The sequence below is a fragment of the Charadrius vociferus genome, unplaced genomic scaffold (genome assembly GCF_000708025.1).
Source record: "Charadrius vociferus isolate BGI_N301 unplaced genomic scaffold, ASM70802v2 scaffold404, whole genome shotgun sequence".
NCBI lineage: Eukaryota > Metazoa > Chordata > Aves > Charadriiformes > Charadriidae > Charadrius > Charadrius vociferus.
In genome coordinates, this window is record NW_009648443.1 from 1,125,543 (window position 1) to 1,146,233 (window position 20,691).

General features: G+C 41.5%; 1 protein-coding gene across 1 annotated transcript in view; it reads right to left on the reverse strand.

Moving 5' to 3' along the window:
- The window catches only part of CCDC148 (coiled-coil domain containing 148), a 63,347-nt gene that overhangs the window by 21,914 nt on the left and 20,742 nt on the right, over positions 1-20,691 (reverse strand). The window contains exons 8-9 of the mRNA XM_009885478.1: positions 17,647-17,785; positions 15,317-15,523 (exon numbers count right to left, since the gene is read on the reverse strand). Coding sequence (XP_009883780.1) covers positions 15,317-15,523; positions 17,647-17,785 — 346 coding nt within the window. The remainder of the gene's footprint in view (positions 1-15,316; positions 15,524-17,646; positions 17,786-20,691) is intronic.

A 20,691-nucleotide genomic window follows, 5' to 3' on the forward strand; every position in this document is an offset into this window, starting at 1 on the left:
CAAGTTAAAAACATCAAGTCAACGAGCAGATGCTGTAAGGTTTAAGCAAGTTCTAAGAAAAAGAATCAGGCATTTAGCTATGTTTTTAGGCAAAAGAGAAATGCATTTTCTTGAGGAATACGCAAAGCAAGGATTCTCGTGAGGGAGCTCAGCATAGGGGTACTACCAAAAAAGCAGGAAAGAAACAGGTAAGAGGCTCTGACACTTTCTTGGGAGAGTTGTCTGCGCTCTCCCAAGCTCTGAAGGCAGCCGCTGAAGGTGAGGAACAGCCAAGTGTAAGGAGCAAGGTGCAGTCAGACCTTTACTTCAGGGTTTTCTATAGTTCTGACACTGATAAATTCAGCACTAGATGGAGTCTAAAAGCATGCTTAGCTTGGCAAGAATGAAAATGGATAAATGAGGACTAAAGCAAAAAATTGCTACGTAGCAGAGGTTTATTAGCTGGATCTTACAGAGGAAGCCAGCGGGTGTGGGCCTGTCGCACGCAGAGGGAATGACAAACTGATTGGTGTTTCTAAGCCATACAAGCATAAGAATACCATCAAGTGGGCAAAGAAATCCATAGCAGCTCCACATCCTAAAGCAAGAGAGTTCCAAGGGAAGCGTCAGCAGAAGAACGTGTATCACTCTTAATGAAAACAGCCAATTACAATTTCAAACCATCCATCTAAACAGAAACACGGAACAATAACAAAACCCGAATGAGGGTTACATGAGATGACCATACTAGCAGCTAAGAGACTTCTAGAGGAAGGTGTCAGTTTTCGTAAAAGTCTGTTTTCTGGAGCTCAGCTGTAATACCGGAACGAAACCTCCCACACACTGGGAAACTTGGAGCACAAGGTCTTTGTCTAAATAGAAATTTTTATTTAGCAATTTTGACAGCAGTCTGCTCATGCATTTTAGCAGCTTAAGAATGTAAAATAAAATGCTAAATTGTTTGGTACCCTTCACTTGCTATACTAATAAACTTAAAAAGGAATGTTTTGAAAATGAATGTGGAAGAAAGTGCAATTGTTTCTACCTCACTTTTGAAACAGACCGAAGCAAAAACATACACGTGAAGCTTTAAAACCTAACAACAAATATAAAATGAATGAGAACTGCTAAAAGTCTATTCAGACTGGAGCTACAATGGCCCAAGCATTTGAAGGAACTTTAAACTTCTCTAATAACATCATTGAGATTTTCTGAACTGAAATGAGGTAACAGTCAAACTATGTAACAAAACAGGTTTTTTTAAGCTGTTATTTTCCTCCCTCCTGCCTCACTCTCCTTTCAAACTCTCTTCAATAACGAGCTATATGCCAATGTAAGTCCGCTCATGACATGATGCAGCCGCAGCTTCAGTTTCCTCCAAGAACCCTCTTGATCCCTTACTGGTCTTCGCTAGATATTAATTTACCTCTTAACCAGGGATCTTTTTCAGTTGTTTTACTGCAGCCATTAGTTAGCATGGTGAGTCCATTACATTGGTCTCAATAAAAGTTGCAGTTAGCTGATGCTTCAGGGGAACTACTGACTGGCAATGGATGTTGAGAATAGAAGTGGCCCAGCAGAGCGTCTGTCAGGACCACAACTGACTGAAGGAAAGCAAACAACGATAAAGCAGCAAGCAGACACAGACACTAATCTCGTCTAAAACCATCTCAAGCCTCCTTATGCATTCATTTTGATTAGCAGTTGTTTGCATGGCATATGTTATGACAGCCATAATCACGTTCCCTAGTTATTTTCACACAGCTCTACTGCTAAAGCCTTTTGATTCAAGGCAGAAATCACTACTGGCGCACAGTCCAGATTTTCAACAGGTTTCATGCAAACAAGTGAGCATAACCAAGCATCAAATACGTACCTTCCCTCAGCTGACAAAACATTAACCATGCAGTGAGGTTCCTCAGACAAAGCTGATATGCCAATAATTTGGTGCACATCTCTGCTGCCCTCTACGATGTTACCTACACCGCCCTGAATCACTGCTGAACACACCTACTTACTCACTGGGTAGAAGCTGCTTTACATGTTTATCTCCTTAGTTTTTTTAAATGCATGAGCCCATTGCCGACCAAGAAAGTGGGTAATCAGCATGACGGAGGGAAGGAAAGTTTCATTGTATTGTACTTTGCCACAATGGCCATTTATTCTTTTCTGTAAGCAGCATCCGGTTAGCTGTCCCTGCCCCTCCCACGTTCACCTAAGCCGTGCCTTGTCATTAAAGCCAAAGAGGAGGCACCTCATTTAAAAAATGATTCATTATTGAAAAGCAAAAAAAAAGAAAGAAAAAATGGTAAAAACCAGAAGAGCACTGTTTGCAAAATGTTTATGAAATATGATTCAGCAGGTTGGCATTATGCCACGTCTTCCCCACATGAAGAGTTAAAGTCATATAGGATAAAATGTTCTTAACGGAGCTGAGCTAAATTCAAGTGTTTTATTATGCAAGAGATACACAAAATGAGGAATTAAACAGCTGATCCAAATGCCAAAATATTTGACTTTTTAAACCACATTTGAACACTAAAACATCTCTCTTGCTAGAGGGTAGTTCTAGTCCCACGGCCTGAACTTATTCCATGGGCCCGCCTGCCTGTGAAGGGGAACTTCTCACGGGAGAACCGTCCCCAGCAACGGCAGGGGCCAGAAGGAAAAGATTCCCAAACCACTCCCCTTCCATATCGTCACAGGTTCAAAAATTAGGAGCTCGACTATCTTAACGCATGATAACAAGGGATACAGGGGACCGCCTCCTAGGGAAACCCAGCCAGCATCTGTGTTTTCCTTGCAAACTACTTTACTGGGAGCTTGGACAACACAGGGCACTGTGGGAACCAGTGCTCTGAGAGCCCCTGGGCACTGCTGCAAAACGCGTAACAACAACAAAGGGCAGGCGGGGAAATGGAGCGCATCAGCTGAAGAATCTCTGCGGCGTGCACTTTCATGCTTTTAATATTTTGCTGTTTAAAAGCGACCAGCTGATGCTGAATTTCCAGCATTCCTACAATTTAAGCTTTTCAAGAAAACCCCCTGTATTCATCTGGTTTTTCCTCCAGAGGTAGTTTTGTGCAGATCTGAAGAACAAAAAAAGAATCCTGAACAATAATTCTGATTCACTAAGGCAGTAATCTGGGACCACAGAATGCACACAAAAAATTAACGTGTTCTTGATTGCATTCTTTCATTCCTATGAGTGCAAAATCAGAAGGGTAGTTTACTGTGTCAACAGCAAATGTTCTGTTTAAATATTAAAAAAATCCTAGTAGTTAAACTAATATTGAAAAATACACCAAAAACTGGATCCCCTATTGTCTGTTTCACAAAGAAGCTTACATTTTAGCAGTACAAGCACTGCCAACATTCAGTTCTGAAAGTTTTTAATTACAACCAGCATTTCAAGTACATTTCACAGTTCATGTATTATTAGAGGAGCTTTTGCCAAGTGAGTTATTAAATTGCTGTGCTGAACAGAACGTGTACATAGCTATTTTCAGTTCATTATTTCAATATTGCGTATTACAATAATGTAAAGTACACTACAAACTAATTAAAGTAGTAAATTAGTTCTTTCACTCTAACATCTGAATAGTAATAGTATTTACCATGTACTTAATGCTACAGATACATCTCTTTTAATGACAAAACAATTTTTGAGAGACTTTGCTTGGGAATTCCCATTACATTGGCCCATGGTAACACAGCCCCATGTAAGGTTTTCTCCTTAAGCAACACTGACGTACGCCATAAGCAGCTGCTGAAGCTGCCTAGGGTGACACAGGAGAGCTGGCACCAGGCGGCTTCCAGCAGCTCAGCGGCACAGCTCGGTAAACGGGAGCACAGGACAACGGCCGGGCGCCGAGGGTCTGCACGGTGAGGGTCACGCAAGCCGTAAGACGCCTTTGAAAACTGGGGCGAGAAGACACTACCAACCCACAGGACGTAAAATGACCGGGAGGAACAGTGTCACAAAATGACTACACAGAGCTCCGGATCAGCATTCTCCCAGGCTACACTGTGCTACGCAGATAGAGTAAGACGCTAGAATTCAAATTCCAAGCAAGATTTCCCGATAATCGTGTGATAAAGTCAGTTCTGTTTGTCATAACTAAAGGCATAAGAAGAAAATCCTCTGATGTCCCCGCCCTGATTCTCTCTAGCTCACTCTTTCAACCTTATAAAATGACCCGATCCCGATACACTTTCAGAATCTCCCAGAGCTTTATTAATCTCTGAAACATTTCTGCACACCCTTCTGTATTTTTATTATGGTTGGCAGGTTTTTTTCTTCTTCAAACTGTTCACAACTAATTCTAAGAACGCCCGGGAAAAACGTGTTAAGAGTCTCCCTTCAAGAAAAACAACCTCACAAATGAAGAAGCCACATGGCAAAAGAAGTGCTGCAAAACTGGACCGAGTCAGCCGAGGAAGCAGAGGGCAGAACGCTACTCCAGCACCGGTGAAAGCACCGGCGTCTCCAGGGTGGTCTCACCACGCACCTGAACGCTACAGCAGCTGCGGCAGCCAGGGCTGCACGCTCAGAAATGTTAGTGTGATTACAAGATGACTGGAGATTCACATGCTATTTACAGGAATTCAATATTAAAAAAAATCCCAGGCATAATTTGTCCCACAGTTCTTACTGTTTGCTCCACAAATTGGGTAGGAAGTGCCAACAAGTAACAGACATGAAGTGTTATTTCATGTTTCACAGTCGGGACAGCACAGACCACCTGGGCTTAGTGTTATATGGTGCGCATCATCTGCGCCAAAAATTGGTATCGGTAGCAATAAAATTCCTATTGTGTGGCAAAGCTCCATGTTAGGCTACTAAAGACACCCCTGAAAACCGAGAACAACTTCAGCAGCTTTTTGGCTTGTCCAGATAGAGCCCAAACGGTCATTCAGAACCATGAAATCGGCTCTGGAAAGGATGAGTGCCAAACTGCATGGGAACCCACGCCCGCTCCCTTCCCATAGGATTATTCAGGCCAGAACCCTCTCGGTCATCTTTCCCACAGCTACTGACACCGCACTCGTATGAAGCTCGGAAGAACGACGAAGCTTGGAGTGAACAGAGTCCAAAAGCGCTGCAAGAAGTGTCCACAATTGAGATAACCAGACTGATCTCCTCCTGTTGCCAGGACTAGCTCCTCTCCTTTCTTACCCTCCTTCCCAACTTCATTGCATCATCGTCATCTTCTCTGCCAACTTTTCTGCCCTGTTCCTCGCTGAATAGGGAATTGTGAGTTACCGCATTTATGGTAAATCAGAGATACAGATTCATTTTTCCAGATGGAAGCCGCAAGGCACAGAGGGGGGAAAAAAATGCTTCTTAATTGCAAGTTTGGATTCACACCATGTCAACCATAATATTTTTCCTTCACATTTTTAAGATAAGGACTGCTGCCTCAGAACAAGTTTGTGACCTAAGGAATTCTGTTTACAGAGAAAAGGCCATTTTAGAGCTATGCAATTCTAGTGTATCCTAAAAAAAAGAATTAAGCAAAACAGATGTAAAAGGTGATTAAGTGGTAAAAAGTTCTGGGCTAAAGGAACTACAGGATTGCAACATCAGGTCTTCAGTAAAGATATTCTCCTCAGTTCAGTTCCTAATGGACACATCAGCCAACCAATGAAGATGATTTAATAAATTTGGCAAATTTCTTATTTCCCCACACAAGTGAAGGTCATTACTTTTTATCTACTCTAGAACTGGCCAAAGAGCACAGTCAAACTGAGATCACTAGAAGATTAACATGGAAAACTCATTAAAAGGTGACTTTCATTACCAGCAGTGCAGCCTCTTCACTTGCGATACAGCTTAGTCGTTAATACTTCAGGTATAAGTAGTGTGTGTTGATCTATGTCTCTTGCCTGAGCAACTCCCTTCCATTCTAAGGTGGAAAAAAAGGAAAGATTTTTAAGAAAAGGGGGCAGGAAATGTAGAGGAAAATAAAAAATTAAAGACCTAGTCTCCCGTAGAAGAACAAGGATTCACCCAGATAATTTCTGTTAAAGTTAACACAAGTTAAGTACATAAATTCCACTTGGGTTAATGGGATAATAAATCCCTTAGACTTAAATATTCTATAAATGGAACAGGACAATAGAAGTCTGCGCTACAAAAGTAAAAGATTTTTTTAAAGTCACTAATTATGCAGAAATGTCTATTCAATGACCACTAAAAAGTAGTGGATTTCAACAAAAAAACAACAAACTGTTTTCAAACTTACTTTCATTCAGCCACAATTTCTTATTACAAACCCTACTCCGACTACTCAAACTTTTAAGACCTTCTGCTAGGGACTGGGAAGATGGAAATGAATGCACATTGGAAAGCGTTTGCATCTGCAGGACAGAATTGCTGCGGCTTGTCCCAGGCAAACCGGTGAGCCGCCACGGTACTTGGGGCACAGCGACCCCGACGCTCCCAGGAAGCAAGGGCTGGATACGCTCTGTACCGATGGTCTGCGCATCCATGAGAAGTATGAAATTTTGGAAACATTGGACGAACTGGTCACATATGCCAATGAGCAGTAGTTTCAACGGCTCTCAGACACGCAGAACTCACAGCACAGGTACTGGAGAGTAGATTTACGCGTGCGCAGGGGGCATCTCATGGATTTCTAGATTTCCAGTTAACGACTTGTTTGGCAAGATGTTGGAAGTCACAGGCAAATTTTGCCCCAAGAAAGCTGACATCTCCAAGGAAACTGGGATGTATAGTAGACCTGCTACTGACATATAGTTCTATCAACAGAAAATAAAAAAAAAAAAAAATTCCACTAATCAAACCCAGAACACATTGAAATGTAAAATATTAACAGTGTTATTCCTGGAAATAAAATAAGAATAGAAAATGTATGCATAAATTCCTAAATGGAAAGATAATGAGATGGGTGCCTCAGGGTGAGAATACTAGAGCTTATAAAAGGGAAGAAATTAAAATGCTTATTAAGAACAGGTCCCTGGAGTCCAACATATTACAGGGCAGGAGGGAGTTCATCAAAACAAGGTGAAAAAGCCATCATTTTTTAAATTCAGGAAGTCCTAGAGAATCCTTTAGTATAAGCGTCATCCATGTTGTTTTCCTTTTCTTGTGTGTCCGTAACCTTACGAACCCACCTGAATGTTTAAAATAGCAAATGTGTCAATTACTAGTTTACCGCGGAAGTTCCGCTTTACAAGGGGGGCTCCATATTAAACATCACGATCAAGTAGAAATATTTAGCAAGAATCATTGCTGTTTACGTGTTTTGGTCCCTACGCCGGTGGTAGCAGCCCAGAGAGCTGCAGCAGGTTAAGCCACACGCTGACGGGACATCCCGCTGTCTGCGCTCTGTGGCACAGCCCTTAGAATACTGCTGGCCCTTACCGTCACGACAAACGCCGTGCATTCAAAATCCACGCCGAGACCTGATCCTAAATACAACAGCCCAACACCCCCTGCGGCAGAGGTGACAGGGCAGCGCCCACTCTGAAGCAGCAGGTCACTCAGCAGTCCAGCAGCGAGTGATGCCCCCTTTCCCTGGGGAGGAGACTTAGCTCTACTGCCATGGCAAAGGACTTGCCCGTGTGACTTTTACAGAGAGCGCAGCACCTCCTGAGACACACAGTTAATTCATGAAGTTACTTATGACATCAACAGTTATTGACATCAACGGGTATGTCAGCAACAGAAACTATTGTGATAGTAACAGATGGCGGTTTAAAGTCTCCAATAACTTTCAACACTAAACCCCTGTTCCTTCTTCTCTAGACCGGGGGTTCTTCTACCCTGAAACCTTCTGACAGCACCTGGAATCACGTCCAGCCTCCACACTGTCCTGAACGACAAAACAGCAAATGGTACGAGCTAACAGTATTCCGCTGCCGACTGACTTACACAAGAGCTACGAGAAGTCCCGTACTACAGCATTTGGCAATGGGATAATGCGACGGAATGGAAATAATACACTTGCAAGTTTGTTTGTTGATCTCCGAAGATAACCTTGTTCTGGCTGTGATTAGAAAAACAATCAAAGTTCTCGCCCCTAGTAGGTTTTTGACTGGTACTCTTGAGCAGCTTGTGCCCCGCAAGCCACCCCTAAGAGGGCTGCAAGAAATAATGGAGAAAAGCAAGGCTGCTGGCACTAGGATTAATTTTGTTACATAAAAAAATCGATATCCACCTTGAGAAAAATTTTAATTTGAAAATGAGAAAGTGGTCAAAAGTAACTCTTGTGATCATTAACAGAACACAGACGTTTTCTTCAGCCATAAGAGTGTTTAAATCTGAAAAAGGGATATGAGAGAAAAGCATTTAAGCATAATCCTCAGCCATAACCTGAAAAGTAAAAAGATGCATTGCTTTCAGCTAGGAAACTTAGTCACAAGGGCACGGATTGGTACCTATAAAACATCTGATCCAATACAGGACGGGTTTAATTCCCTGGAGCTGAAATCACGTTACAACTTTGCTCAAGACAGTGTGTGAACAATTTATTTTTCACAGCTTGTCCTTGTATTTCCTCTCTCTTGTCAGTCAGCATTACTTAGAACATCCTTCTGTTCTTGACAACGGGAGCGTCAACGTTTTATTAACATGTTTAAGTATTATGTAGGCTTAAATATTCACACATGCATAACCTTAAGCGAGCCGCATTTCTATTTACAACTACTTAGCTAAATTTGCTGTCCTTTCATATACAGTACTATCTCTTGTGCTTCCTTCTGCAGTCGTGTGAAGAGCTCCTTTCATCCTTTACTACTTTTGCAAAATTTTAATGCAAGTTATTTTGCTTACCTGAGGTGCTACTTCCCTAGTTGAAGAAAGAAGATAATTCTCCTAAGAAAATAAGGTTTGTGTGAGCTGCCTGCTTGTCCAGCTACCCATCAAGTAATTTCGGGGATCACCGGACAATTTCAACTAAATTTGACAGGTAAGTGTATGGCGCAAACATACGTAAGAACCTACAAGCTTTGGCAAACCTAGCAGCCAGGTAAATGAGCAAGATCGGTCTCAGGCTGAGGCACCACGTGCTGCTCTGACTGGCTGAAGTTTTGGGGTGCAACAGGTTGTTTAAGTGGATCTCAGAGCTGACAAGTCAGTCCATGGTCTCCCCGCATGCACGGTACCCTCGCAGCCCCCCATCATCAAATTTATGCAATTTATGCCCAGTACATAAGATTAAGCATACAGTCGTGGCAGTGTCCTCAGCAGAACAACAGGCAGCACACACAATGGTGTTGCCACGGTTTAACAAACTGCTTCCTGTCCACTTCACTGGCGTGCGCGGCTCCGCGTGTTCTCCTAGCCCTTCCCAAATCCGGTATGGTCAAACAATGAAGAAAGTGTTTTCAAATTTGTACATTGTCTCATACAGCATAAATTCCAATTATAATGCTGGAGCAAACCATGAAGGCAGTTTAAACAAACGCCCTTTCCACGCGAGCAGCACCGTGCAGGGGCCGCTGCGGCGGCTCAGCCGGGCACTCACTGGGTACGCTCAGCTGCTCGCCTGCCATCACCGGCGCATCGCCCGGCACCGCCATCCACCCCCGTCTGCTGCATGCAACTGCAAACACAATTACGTCACTGGAAGTGGAAAGAATGAGTGGTTACGAATTACTCTGCAAACGCAGTTTATGAAACAGGCAATAGCTAAAGTCTGAACTTTCTCTCAGATTAGTATTTGCTAAACCTCTCTGAAATACCACGTAAGGCGCTGGTTAACATAATGAGCATCTGGTTATTTATCTTTGTATTCTGCCAATGACTTTTTCTTAATTAGCAAAAAGGACAATTATTTATTCATTTGTTGCTTAAAACGTAGAGAATGTCTGCTTTTTACGCACTTCATAAATTGGTTTATAAACTACTACTGTTGTGTGTGTATTGAAGGAGAGTGAAGTTACAACAACATTTCTGCCTTTTTATTGTGGCCTTACAGCTGCATCACCACCACAAGGAGCTTTGACCTGCACCAGGAGGTAAGAAAAAACATTTGGGATGGTAACCCCTTAAATCTGCCGTGTCCTCACACTGGGAGGAGATTTCAATAGAGAGAAATAACAACATCATGTGACAGAACACATGTGGTATAGGAAAACAGGGGAGGGAAAGGAGGGGTGAAAGGAAAAGCAAGGAAAGGTTGCAGAGACAATCTCTGCATGGGCTTCCGTCTTACTGCGTGTGAGCTTTATCTGACCCAAAAGCCATGTAACTCATCAATGCTGTGCTGACCTCAAACTAATAAATCCAGATTTATTAGCTCTGGGCTAAAAACATACTACTGAGTCAGAGTTGGCTCATCTTTGGTGAATTTTAAAATCTTAGATATTTGCTCACATCCACTTTGGAGAAATATTATAGCATCCTACAACTCTTAAGTTCCTGAATACTTCCTGAATGAGTATCTGTATTTAAAATGTAGGTTGTATTTCTTCCTTGTGTTTCTTATACTCAACAAATGAACGGGTCAACTCAGTGGGGAAAAGACAATGGTTCTGAAAAAGAAAACTCTTCTTTTAAATATTTCAGTATTAAAATATTTCTTGTAAAGATTCCTGCAAAACGATCAGGTTATAGTCTAAGTACTGTACTAGATTTGATACCTATCCAGACTTTTTCTTTTCTTTTTTTTTTTTTTAAACACTGTAATAGCTGTAATGTTTCAATGTTGAACTCCTACGGCAGTCAAATCATTCCAATCAGTGATTTGGCTATATGCCGAATAGGGAGACGCAACTTTTTTCCCCTCAGTTTGCTGACACATCTTTTCCTCTCATTATACACGAAGAGAGAAGGGAGGCGATCTGCAACATGCTCTATGTGGTTTGCAATATCCCAGTTAATTCCACCTAACTCTTGTCTTTTGGAAATTAATCGAACCTAGTTTCTGCCAGGATAAGGAATGCAAGAGTTGCTCTCCAAAAATTCACAATGTGTTACAAAAGATTTTAGCACTGGAGTGGGGATTAATCTTGGAACACAAAAAGAGAAAGAGAAAAGATTTAGAGGAAGGCAGGCACATAGCTTTACGCTAAGGAAGAAAAAGCCCACCCTACGCATCACACACAGGAGATTCAACTGACCTTTGGCCTACTGTTGTAGGTCTTCCTTGAGTGTCCTTTTAAATTTGTTTTATATGAAGATGGAAAGTAATGGATTATAAATATTTTAAGATAAATTCAATGGAAAAATAATGTTTTGAATGCATGTGGATTCCTTGACTGAATTTCTAAATGTATCACAGCAAGTACTTCAACCCTTCAAACACCAACTGCGAAGCAGCACCCCACTAACCCTCTTATAAGATTGCGCTCTCGCTTCATTACTTAACTACCTTGGGCATGGAAGAATTTGCTTCTCTATGTCGCTTAGAAAGAGGAGTTTTACACAGAAAGAGGTATGTTTCTTTAACACAGCATCTGCTGTGTAAACCACCTGAAAGCAGTTAAATCCACACAGTATAAAGCATACCATGTGAGTGATTCTCGATCACTCATGTGAAGTCTAACCCTCCCATGGTTTTGTTTTGTTTGTTTTCCCTCGGCAAACAGGGGTGTTAAAGATATGTACCAGAAACAGTTCCTCTTTAAGTATGCGCAGTGTGTCCTCAGCGGTGTTATCCATTTCACACTTTATTTCATTTTATTTTCATTCAGACTACCATATGGCCCCCATGATTTATTTCACCTGAGCTTCTTGAATTGTTTCAAAATTCCTCCTTAGAGACTCCAATTTCTGTTAACGACACGCATTGATCTTCTGTGAGATGGAACATGGAATAAGAATTTGAAAGTCCTTTCCCCAAGTAAAAAATGCTATAAACATTAACTTAACTTCTCTGCTCCTTTACTTTTTAATTGTTATCACCCCTCGTCAGTCACAAGGCCTGCAGTCTCGCTGATGGCATAGTCGCTCCTAGTGCATTTAAAACAGTTTTAAATAAATACATTATTTAGTCTGTTTGCTATGCCTTTGGTTTGTTGTTGACAGATGAAAAGAACTATATAGAAGTTAGGTGGTATCATGTGATTATTGCAGTAATAAAAAAAAATGCATAGCCTGTCACATATTAATACTTTCTTTCTCTTTTGCATTGTTCAATCTGTACCACGACTAGGAACAAACTGACTTTCACACACAGAGAAAGAAAAGCTCTTGAAAAATCCCACAAACTCAAAGCAGCATACAAATTTACAGAAGGATACCCCTTTTAAATCAAGTAAGTAAAACAGGCTGAACGGTTTACTGACTAGAAGTTAAATGAAAGGTGTCATATTCAGAGTCTGGTCTTCTCCCACTCTATCATTAACAGCCATTTCAATTTTAATGTATTTCTGCATATTCTGTCTGCAAAATGGATCTAACAATCCTTTGCATTTCTAAAACTGCTTACATATCTTACAGTGTGTGTGTGTCATCACTTCATTGTACAGCTGACGTAAACAGGCATATAAATGCTATGACTTTCTCTGAAACCTGCTGGTGTAACGAAGGAGATACATATCTCTCACGTTCAGGACACAACCTCTTCACAAGCACACCTAAAGTTTACTGTACAGCTAAATCATTATAGCAACTACATTTTCCCTACGGCAAAGTGATACGAGTAAGATTTCCTTAAGCTAAACTTTATGAAATGCAAAAAATTAAGTCAATTAATGGCCAAAAAGAAAAAGGTGGGAGAACAGCCCTAGTCCCTGATTTCCAGCTCCACGCTCATTCCCTTAGAGACAGATTTTGCCCCATCTTATGGACCCTCGTGAGGATGGGGTTTTATCTGCGTAAATTTACCCACTAGACTACTTTTTACCTGCTGGCTGCCAACAGCCGCTTTCCACGCTATGACATTCTGTAGTTGCACGCTTCAGAAATGTAGAAAGACACGTCTGTAAAATGAACTGTAATTGGGTAAAGTATGAGTTTTCAAATGCATGTGCCCATCGAATCCAAACAAAACCCATGGATACATTCAGAATAATTTCTTTGAAAAACAGCTAGCTCCTTGATCAAGTTCAACTTCCGTCCTCTAGCCCGTTCAGCTGCAGAGCTGATCAAAACAAGGTCACAATGACATCCTTCTTTAATGAAGGAAAATGTACCTTTTTCATTCCTCTTTTCTGGGAAACAGGTGAATTGTTATTGATCAAACGTTCAACATTTTAACAAAGCCACCTTTGAAAGCAACCCTTGAAAAGTGTAGGCCTAATAGGTTTAACTTTCAAACAGTTCCAGGATCCTGGAAACAGGAGGTCAGAATCCAAAAAACTTTCAGACAACGTTCAATGCATCTGTGAGAATCTTAAGCTACATGGAGACAACAGAAGTACTCCAACACTTGCTTGTTACTTTTTGAGGGGAAGGGAAAAAAGAGAAAAAAAATAGACTGACTCATAAATTCACAGTTTGGGAATAAGTGGCCCTTCCACATCTGATCGTGCAGATAAGGGACAGGCAGCAATTCCAGAAAGGGAGGCGCAGTGTAAAAAAACCAACCCAACAACAACAAAAAAAAAACCAACACTGGAGAACTGCTCCTTACCCTGCTTGGCTCCAGGGAAGCCTGCCACGGGAGTTTAAATGGAGTACTCCCCCTTAGTCAAGCCCAGACAGTTTCTAACCCTAAAGTGTTCAGGTTCAAACCTTCCTACGAGAGAGGGCTCCAGGAACAGGAGACAGCAGGGGGGTGTATTATTACTATCATGAAAAACTAGCATCAACATCAAGAGTCTTAATCACAGTACAGGTTTTACTCTGTTTTTCTACTTGTAGAAAACCAAAATCAAGTGTTTAGTATATCACTGAAAAGTAAGGGTTCAACAGAGATAATGTTGATGAAGTGAGAACAATACACCACGTATGCCTTCAGACGTTCATTTCTGTGCAAGTGAAAAATCACAAAGAGCAGTTTAAACAAATCTCAACGTGCCTTTCATGCCCAGAAATGTGATTCCCCTTACGAATGCCTTAGGCATCAACATCATAACACTCTCCTCTTGTGTCCAGGCTCCTCCCATTTTATTCTATTCTCTTACCAAAAAAACCCCAGGTATTTTTATCCTTTTTCACAGTAAATCACCTTTCAGAATATTGTGAAACCTCCATAACAAGGGCAAACGAGTTATAGGATCCATTTCTTCAGGTCTTAGAAAGCATTCTTAAAAATAAACAGAAGGAAAGACAGATATTCATTATTTCGATGAAAACAGACTAGCATTAATCTAAAAAACTGGTGGCAGTGATGGTGAATGGAACATTTTGCTTCCACTTCTGAGGATTCTAGTGTTAAAAGCAATTATGAAGTAAGCCTCAGACAGTATAGATATCTTCTCTCCTATGAAGACAGGCTGGGAGAGTTGGGGGGGGTCAGCCTGGAGAAGAGAAGGCTCTGGGGAGCCCCCAGAGCCCCTTCCAGTGCCTAAAGGGGCTCTGGGAGAGCTGGGGGGGACTCTGCATCAGGGAGGGGAGCGATGGGACGAGGGGGAACGGTTTTACACGGAAAGAGGGGAGATTTAGATGAGGTATCAGGAAGAAACTGTTGGCTGTGCGGGTGGTGATCCCCTGGGGCAGGTTGCCCCGAAAAGCTGTGGCTGCCCCATCCCTGGAGGTGTTCAAGGCCAGGTTGGACGGGGCTTGGAGCAACCTGGGCTGGGGGGGGTGGCCCTGCCCAGGGCAGGGGGTGGGACTGGATGGTCTTTAATGTCCCTTCCAACCCAAACCATTCTATGATTCTACGATATCAATCCCACTTTGCTGAGGGAGAAACAAACACACAAATACTTTGTGATTTGCCAAGGTTACAAAGGAACCCAAGGAATACGATGCCAGACCTTTACTCCTGTAGCTTGCTTACAGTCTCTCGTATTGTAAACTGCAGAATAAATCTTGTTCTTCCAATACTGAGATATAGTTCAAACTCTTCAATGGTGCTCAAAATCCATCAAAATAAACATGATAGCAGCTTATACAGAGATTATACCCACAGTATGAAACTCACAGTAAGGCCTAAAGCGTGCTAGGTAATCAAATTCTTAATCAAAAAAAGACAAACTAAGTTCAAGAGCTGGTTGAAACACGAACAAGGATCTTTACTGGTAATGAAACACAGCATCTTCAAAACCGTTTGCGAGTAAGGCTTCACAAACATACTCATCTCTGCCAACAGATTACAGTTTGTTTTTTCCCCCCAGCTGCCCAAAACAATTCAGTCAGGCCAGTAAAAACAGGATTATGACAACCAGCTTCCGGTAGTTTTTCCTCACTTAAACACTACATTTTGAATTTACCAGTGAAAAACAGATTTGCACGCATTAGATTTATAACTGAACCTACCTTTGCCTTCAGATCAGCACAAATCTCCTGTTGCTTTTTTCTGGTATTTGCCAACACTACTTCTGTCTCGTGAGCAGCAGAGGCTTCAGCAGCAGTCATCACTGCCTTAAGTACAAAGGCCTTCCGAGCTTGAGCCCAGTTTAACATCAAGACTCTGCGCTGATTCCTAATGAAATGGTAACGATGCCAAGCTTTCTCATGAACAACCTGAAAAAGTAAAACATTTTAGAAAGGTTTAAAAAAATGTATTAATAAAATAAAATAATTCTAGACATTTTTGCAATCCTTGAATATAATTGGTTTAATTATATCACCAATATTCCTACAGAATCCCCAATTTCAGGCCCAGAAGTGTTCTGTCAGGTGCCAGGTACGCGGCAGTCTCCCGGTGTCGGTAGGCAGTGGTACCACTCCAGCCTTTCCCTGTATCCCTGCACCACATGGCGCTTCGCTATCCTGACGTCCCACTGTTCTTTTTTGAAGTATGCTTTTGCAATATGAATAAATAAAATGCAATGGCTCCTTCCTGCCCTCAAGTACATAAAATGCAAGTAGGTCCTTTCGATACACCTTCAGAGATACTGAGCACCTCTAGCAAGATGAGGCTCTTCATAGCAAATTATGATCTATAGAGAAACAGAATACCAATTAAAGCAATTGTACAAATGCAGTCCAGACAAGAACTAGCTTCACTTCTTCTTTCCTAACAGGAAATTTGGAAACAGACTTTTATCTTGCCAAGCAGCACAATGCACGTAACAAAAATGGTGAGTGTTTAATCTTAAATACACCTTCTTTGGCCTTATTCAGTGAGGCTCCTGAGGGCATTCAAGCTTCAAGGCTTTGACAGAAATAGCAACGGGTAAAGCTGCATAGACTGAGGCAGTAGAGCCTAGGACCTGTCTCATATCCCCAAAACACAGGTTACAGGGATGAAGGAGATTCTAGAGCTGGCTAGCTGCTCACAAGTGGCAAGAGGACCACTCTGGATGCTAATTTCCAGGCTTCTGGCAGGGGCCAGGGGGATGCTGACCCATCTGTGCCTAGCTCACAGATACTCCTATCAGCTCAGAGCTGGATGAAGATAAAGTGGTACCGCTATCTCTGGGGCTTCTCTCTGGCCAAACGCACATAGGCCACCGCATCAGAAGGTCACATTGCCATTGCTGCTGCCACAAACTCAGGCGAGCCTTGCTAGCAAGCACTCAAAGCAAAGAAACTTAAGGCAGAAAACGGGATGGAGAGCTTGCACTTCTAAAACCAGATCTGTCTGATGAGCTGCCCCTGGATCAAGCCCTCGGTGCTGGGCCACCGATCCATCCTTCTTCAGGGGGAAGAATGCAGAGAGGGCTCTAAGTTTAGTATTCTCATGTAACACAAACGTTTTAAGAATAGATTCTTAGTAGCGTCTTAACATTTCTGTATTTGTCATGCTAATATACACACTAAGAGATATTAATTCAATGCAGGAATACGATTTTTAATTTTAAATTTTTAACTTTTAAACGAACCTTCAAAAAATTAGGGAGACCCATTAATAATAGCTATGCTTAAAATATAGCTACATTGTACAAAGCACATAGTTCTTTAGTCCAGTTCTCACAGGCAAAAGTTCTGAAATCCAGAAGAACTTTATTTTTGGTGAAACTACACTGATTATGAGTATCACTTTACAGTCACCCCTGTGCACCAGGCACTCCTCAAACACAAGGAAGTAGATGGTCTAAAAATAAATGCAGAGATAAAAAAAGATTCCTGCTTTGCTTATGACATCCTGAAGTGTTCTGGCCTTGAAATGGGTTTCTCTTTTAGCTGCTATGTGCTTATTCACTGTGGAGCGCAAAAGGAATCAGCAATCAATTTGAAAGGCATTATGCATATAAAAATAGCCTCTCCCTGAGAGCAGGAGATAACTTTGCGCTCTTCCTGCTATATATGTGCCACAGACCAATTAAAATAACTATTCCTAGACAGTGCGACAATGCTATACATCCTCATAAAACATAAAAATACCAAGAGAAGCAGAATAGCGTGACATAACTATAAAACTGTACAGCAAAAGCAATGCTAACAAACTAATTTTGTGAATTTGGCTGTAAGAGTATGTGGAACTATAAAATCTCCACAGAGCTGATTTTGAAGAAGCGATAGGTTTTCAGGTGTGTGCATTTTGAAGACAGCGACATCCCTTCTTCACCGTGCAGAACAAAATTCATAGTTAAGACGTTTTAAAATAAAAAAAAATAATAAACATTCTTGAACACAAACGTTCAATATGTGATTCATGTAAGAATTTATATAATTGATCTAATATTTAAAACAACACTGACCAGATCACGCCGAGATTTGTGAGGAAGGTATCTCTGCAGCACATCGAGGTACAAAGTCCTCCTCCTCTGAAGGTCACTTGGATACTGATTGATAACAGTCTGAAAAACCCACTGATCTTCTTCCTTCCATTCAGTGTTCCTACGGAAATGCAAAACAATCACCCCAGTATAACTTAACATTTGAAAAGGAGGAGTTTGGCTCTAGTTTATTTTGAAAGACCTAACCTTTCAGTGCGCTTACCGATCCTGAACCTGTAAATTGGGTGTTGGATCGGAGCTGAGAAACTTAAGATTCCCTTTAATGAAACAAAGCAAACCTATATTGCTTTTCTAATGTGACTCTTTACTGTGCGGTCATTCGAGTGAATTGTTCCTTTCCTAACCTGGCTTTTTACTGGGGAATGATACTGCGTTGCTCAAACACGTCACACCAATAAATAGTTACGCCGCACGGAAAATGCAACGTGAAAAAGGAAGGTCATCAGTTTTAACCACTGAGCACTAAATAAAATGATCAAAATGAAATGAACGAAGTGGTAATACCTGTATGCAGCTAAATGAGGAACTAGTTTAAAAACAACCTTCTGACAGCCGTAAACTCATCAGCAAGGCATAAGATTCACATTTTTTTTAAATAGGAGGTGTAGTAATCAGTATCCATTCATGTATTTCAGAAAATTAGAGTAGCAAGAGGTAACATAAAACTAAAACAGAGTTCCACAGGTTTGGATTTAGTAGATTAGATTTTAGCCTCAATCTGAACTCTTGGCCTTGAAGGGATTATCGCCAGGCTTTTATTGTCAGCATTAATGTAAGAGCAGCAACACTGAGTCAGACCAAAAGGTCTCTATATCCCAGTGACCTGTTTTCAGCAGTGACTAAAAGCCAAGGGAAAATGAAAAGGCGGCAATCGTATGACTCTACCCCCCACCAAATTCCCGCAGCCTCCAACTGTTTGCAGCGCTCGGACTTTCAGAGCCAGCCGTCGTGTCGGGGTATGTAATAGCCCTGCACCCAGTAAGATGTTAGAACAACTTTATCCCTACACAGGCACAAATACCAGGTATTTTAAGAAAGGGGATTTTTTGTGAGGTGCTCATACGTAATTAATATTAAACCAAATTTTACAACAAGATCTAGCCTTATCTCTGAAGAGAGAACAGTAAATATAGGCATTAAAAAATTTTACGTAATCCAGTTTAATGCAACTTTTCTTTAAAAAAAAACATTGTACAGTAAAACCACAGTGTATTATCAATACAATACAATGTTCAATATTCTGGGACACTGGGGAACAAAACAAGAAAACATCTCTGGTAGTTTTAAGAAATGATAGACACATCTCAAGAACGCAAAGGCACGATATCCTGTTTCAACAAACCGCTTTTGAAGCAATACCCTGTCAGGCAAGGGAAGCCCATCTCTTGATGACATGCATTTCACCTTTTCTCCTCGCGACTATCCCTTTCTGCCGCTGCATGCTTTGCCGTGAAGCTGGCACAAATTCGGACAGAGGTCCACTTATCTTCACCTACCTAAAGGCATTTGTTTTACAGCTTTCTTCAGGCAGACTACTGGACTTTATTTTTACCCTTATGGCCTTGAGAAGGATTTAACCTTTACCCATCTTTCTGGAGACAGCTAGTGATCAGAGGTACTTTCCTCCCCGCTCCAATTCTTCACCCTCTGACTTGCACGAAACAAAAGTGATTCTTAGTGTACTATAACATTTTCAGCACAGAATCATTATTCCAGGATCAGAATGGTGGCAACTTCATGATAACGAAACACAAGGAAACATTAAAAATATTATTCCCTAGTAAAGAACACCTTGTTTCTTGCACTCTTATGTGTACTTTTTCTTTATTTTGTTTTTCTTTGAATAAATGTTAAAAGTTACTTGTCTTTTATGCAGACAGCATCACAATGAAGATGGCCAGGTAAGGAGAAATCACATCCTACCTCCTTCAATAAACTCCAATAACATTATCGTGGCCGTTAGTGCTACAAACACACCGAACCAGAGAGCTCTGCAGTAATGATGTTTGTATTGTATACAGAGAGGTTCCAGTCATGAAAGGGCTTTTTGCAGGAAAACACGAAGCACTAGCTCTTAGCTCGCCCTCTGTGGTAGTGCTTTTGACTAGCCTATCTGTTTATCAGTCAAGTAAAAGCAACAGGTAGAAAATTAAAGACGACTAAAGCGTCCACAGGTAGCGGTACCACTTCACAAGACAAAGCGCACAGGCCGATGCTTTAGTTTTTGCTTTTCCAGGCAAGAGAAAGGTTCACAATCTGCATCTGTGGACAGCTCTGGAGTAATTCACTAACGGAGCCAATAAAAACCAGAATTCAACAGCAACCTAAGTTTTCAGGAAAAGAATGCCAAGCAGCCAGCTGGCAGGTAGCTCTCCCGGGGCGGCGAGCGGGCACGGGAAGTATCGAAGTCGTACCTCCCTCGCAGCCCATCGACTTCCCCATTCACACAGGACGTCAAACACTGGCTGGGTGGGGATGTACTACAGTACAGCTGCACAACTGCACACAGAAAAGCTCCCCACAGAAAAGCTCTGTGCAGGTACAGATTAAGCACTAATGCCCTGGTTTGAGGTAAAACGGAACCAACTTTCTGTTCACTAATTTTACTTTTTAGCTAAGCCTCTTCTAGCTACGGGACAGCGAGGGGGTGCAGTAATAATCCTGACTTGGAGACTCACTACTAGGCTAAAAATTAATAAAGTTACGGAATAAAATAGCTTTCCCTCTATAATCTTACGTGAGATAGACATCTATTATTGATACTTTCCACCCATTTTCCTTCCTTTCTCTTCTTATAAACTGGGTGAAATATCTGACAAACTATTTCCAGGAGCCCGCTATTTCGGCTATTAAATCCAGCCATCGCGAAAAGAAACAGGTAGGTGCCTTCAAAACAGGGGAGAGGAAAGATCTAGCTCCTGTAAAAAGTTTATTTGCAGCGACTGACAACTGCCAAGCAAATGTTGGAGACAACATAAAAAGTGAAATTACATTAGCAAAAGCAGA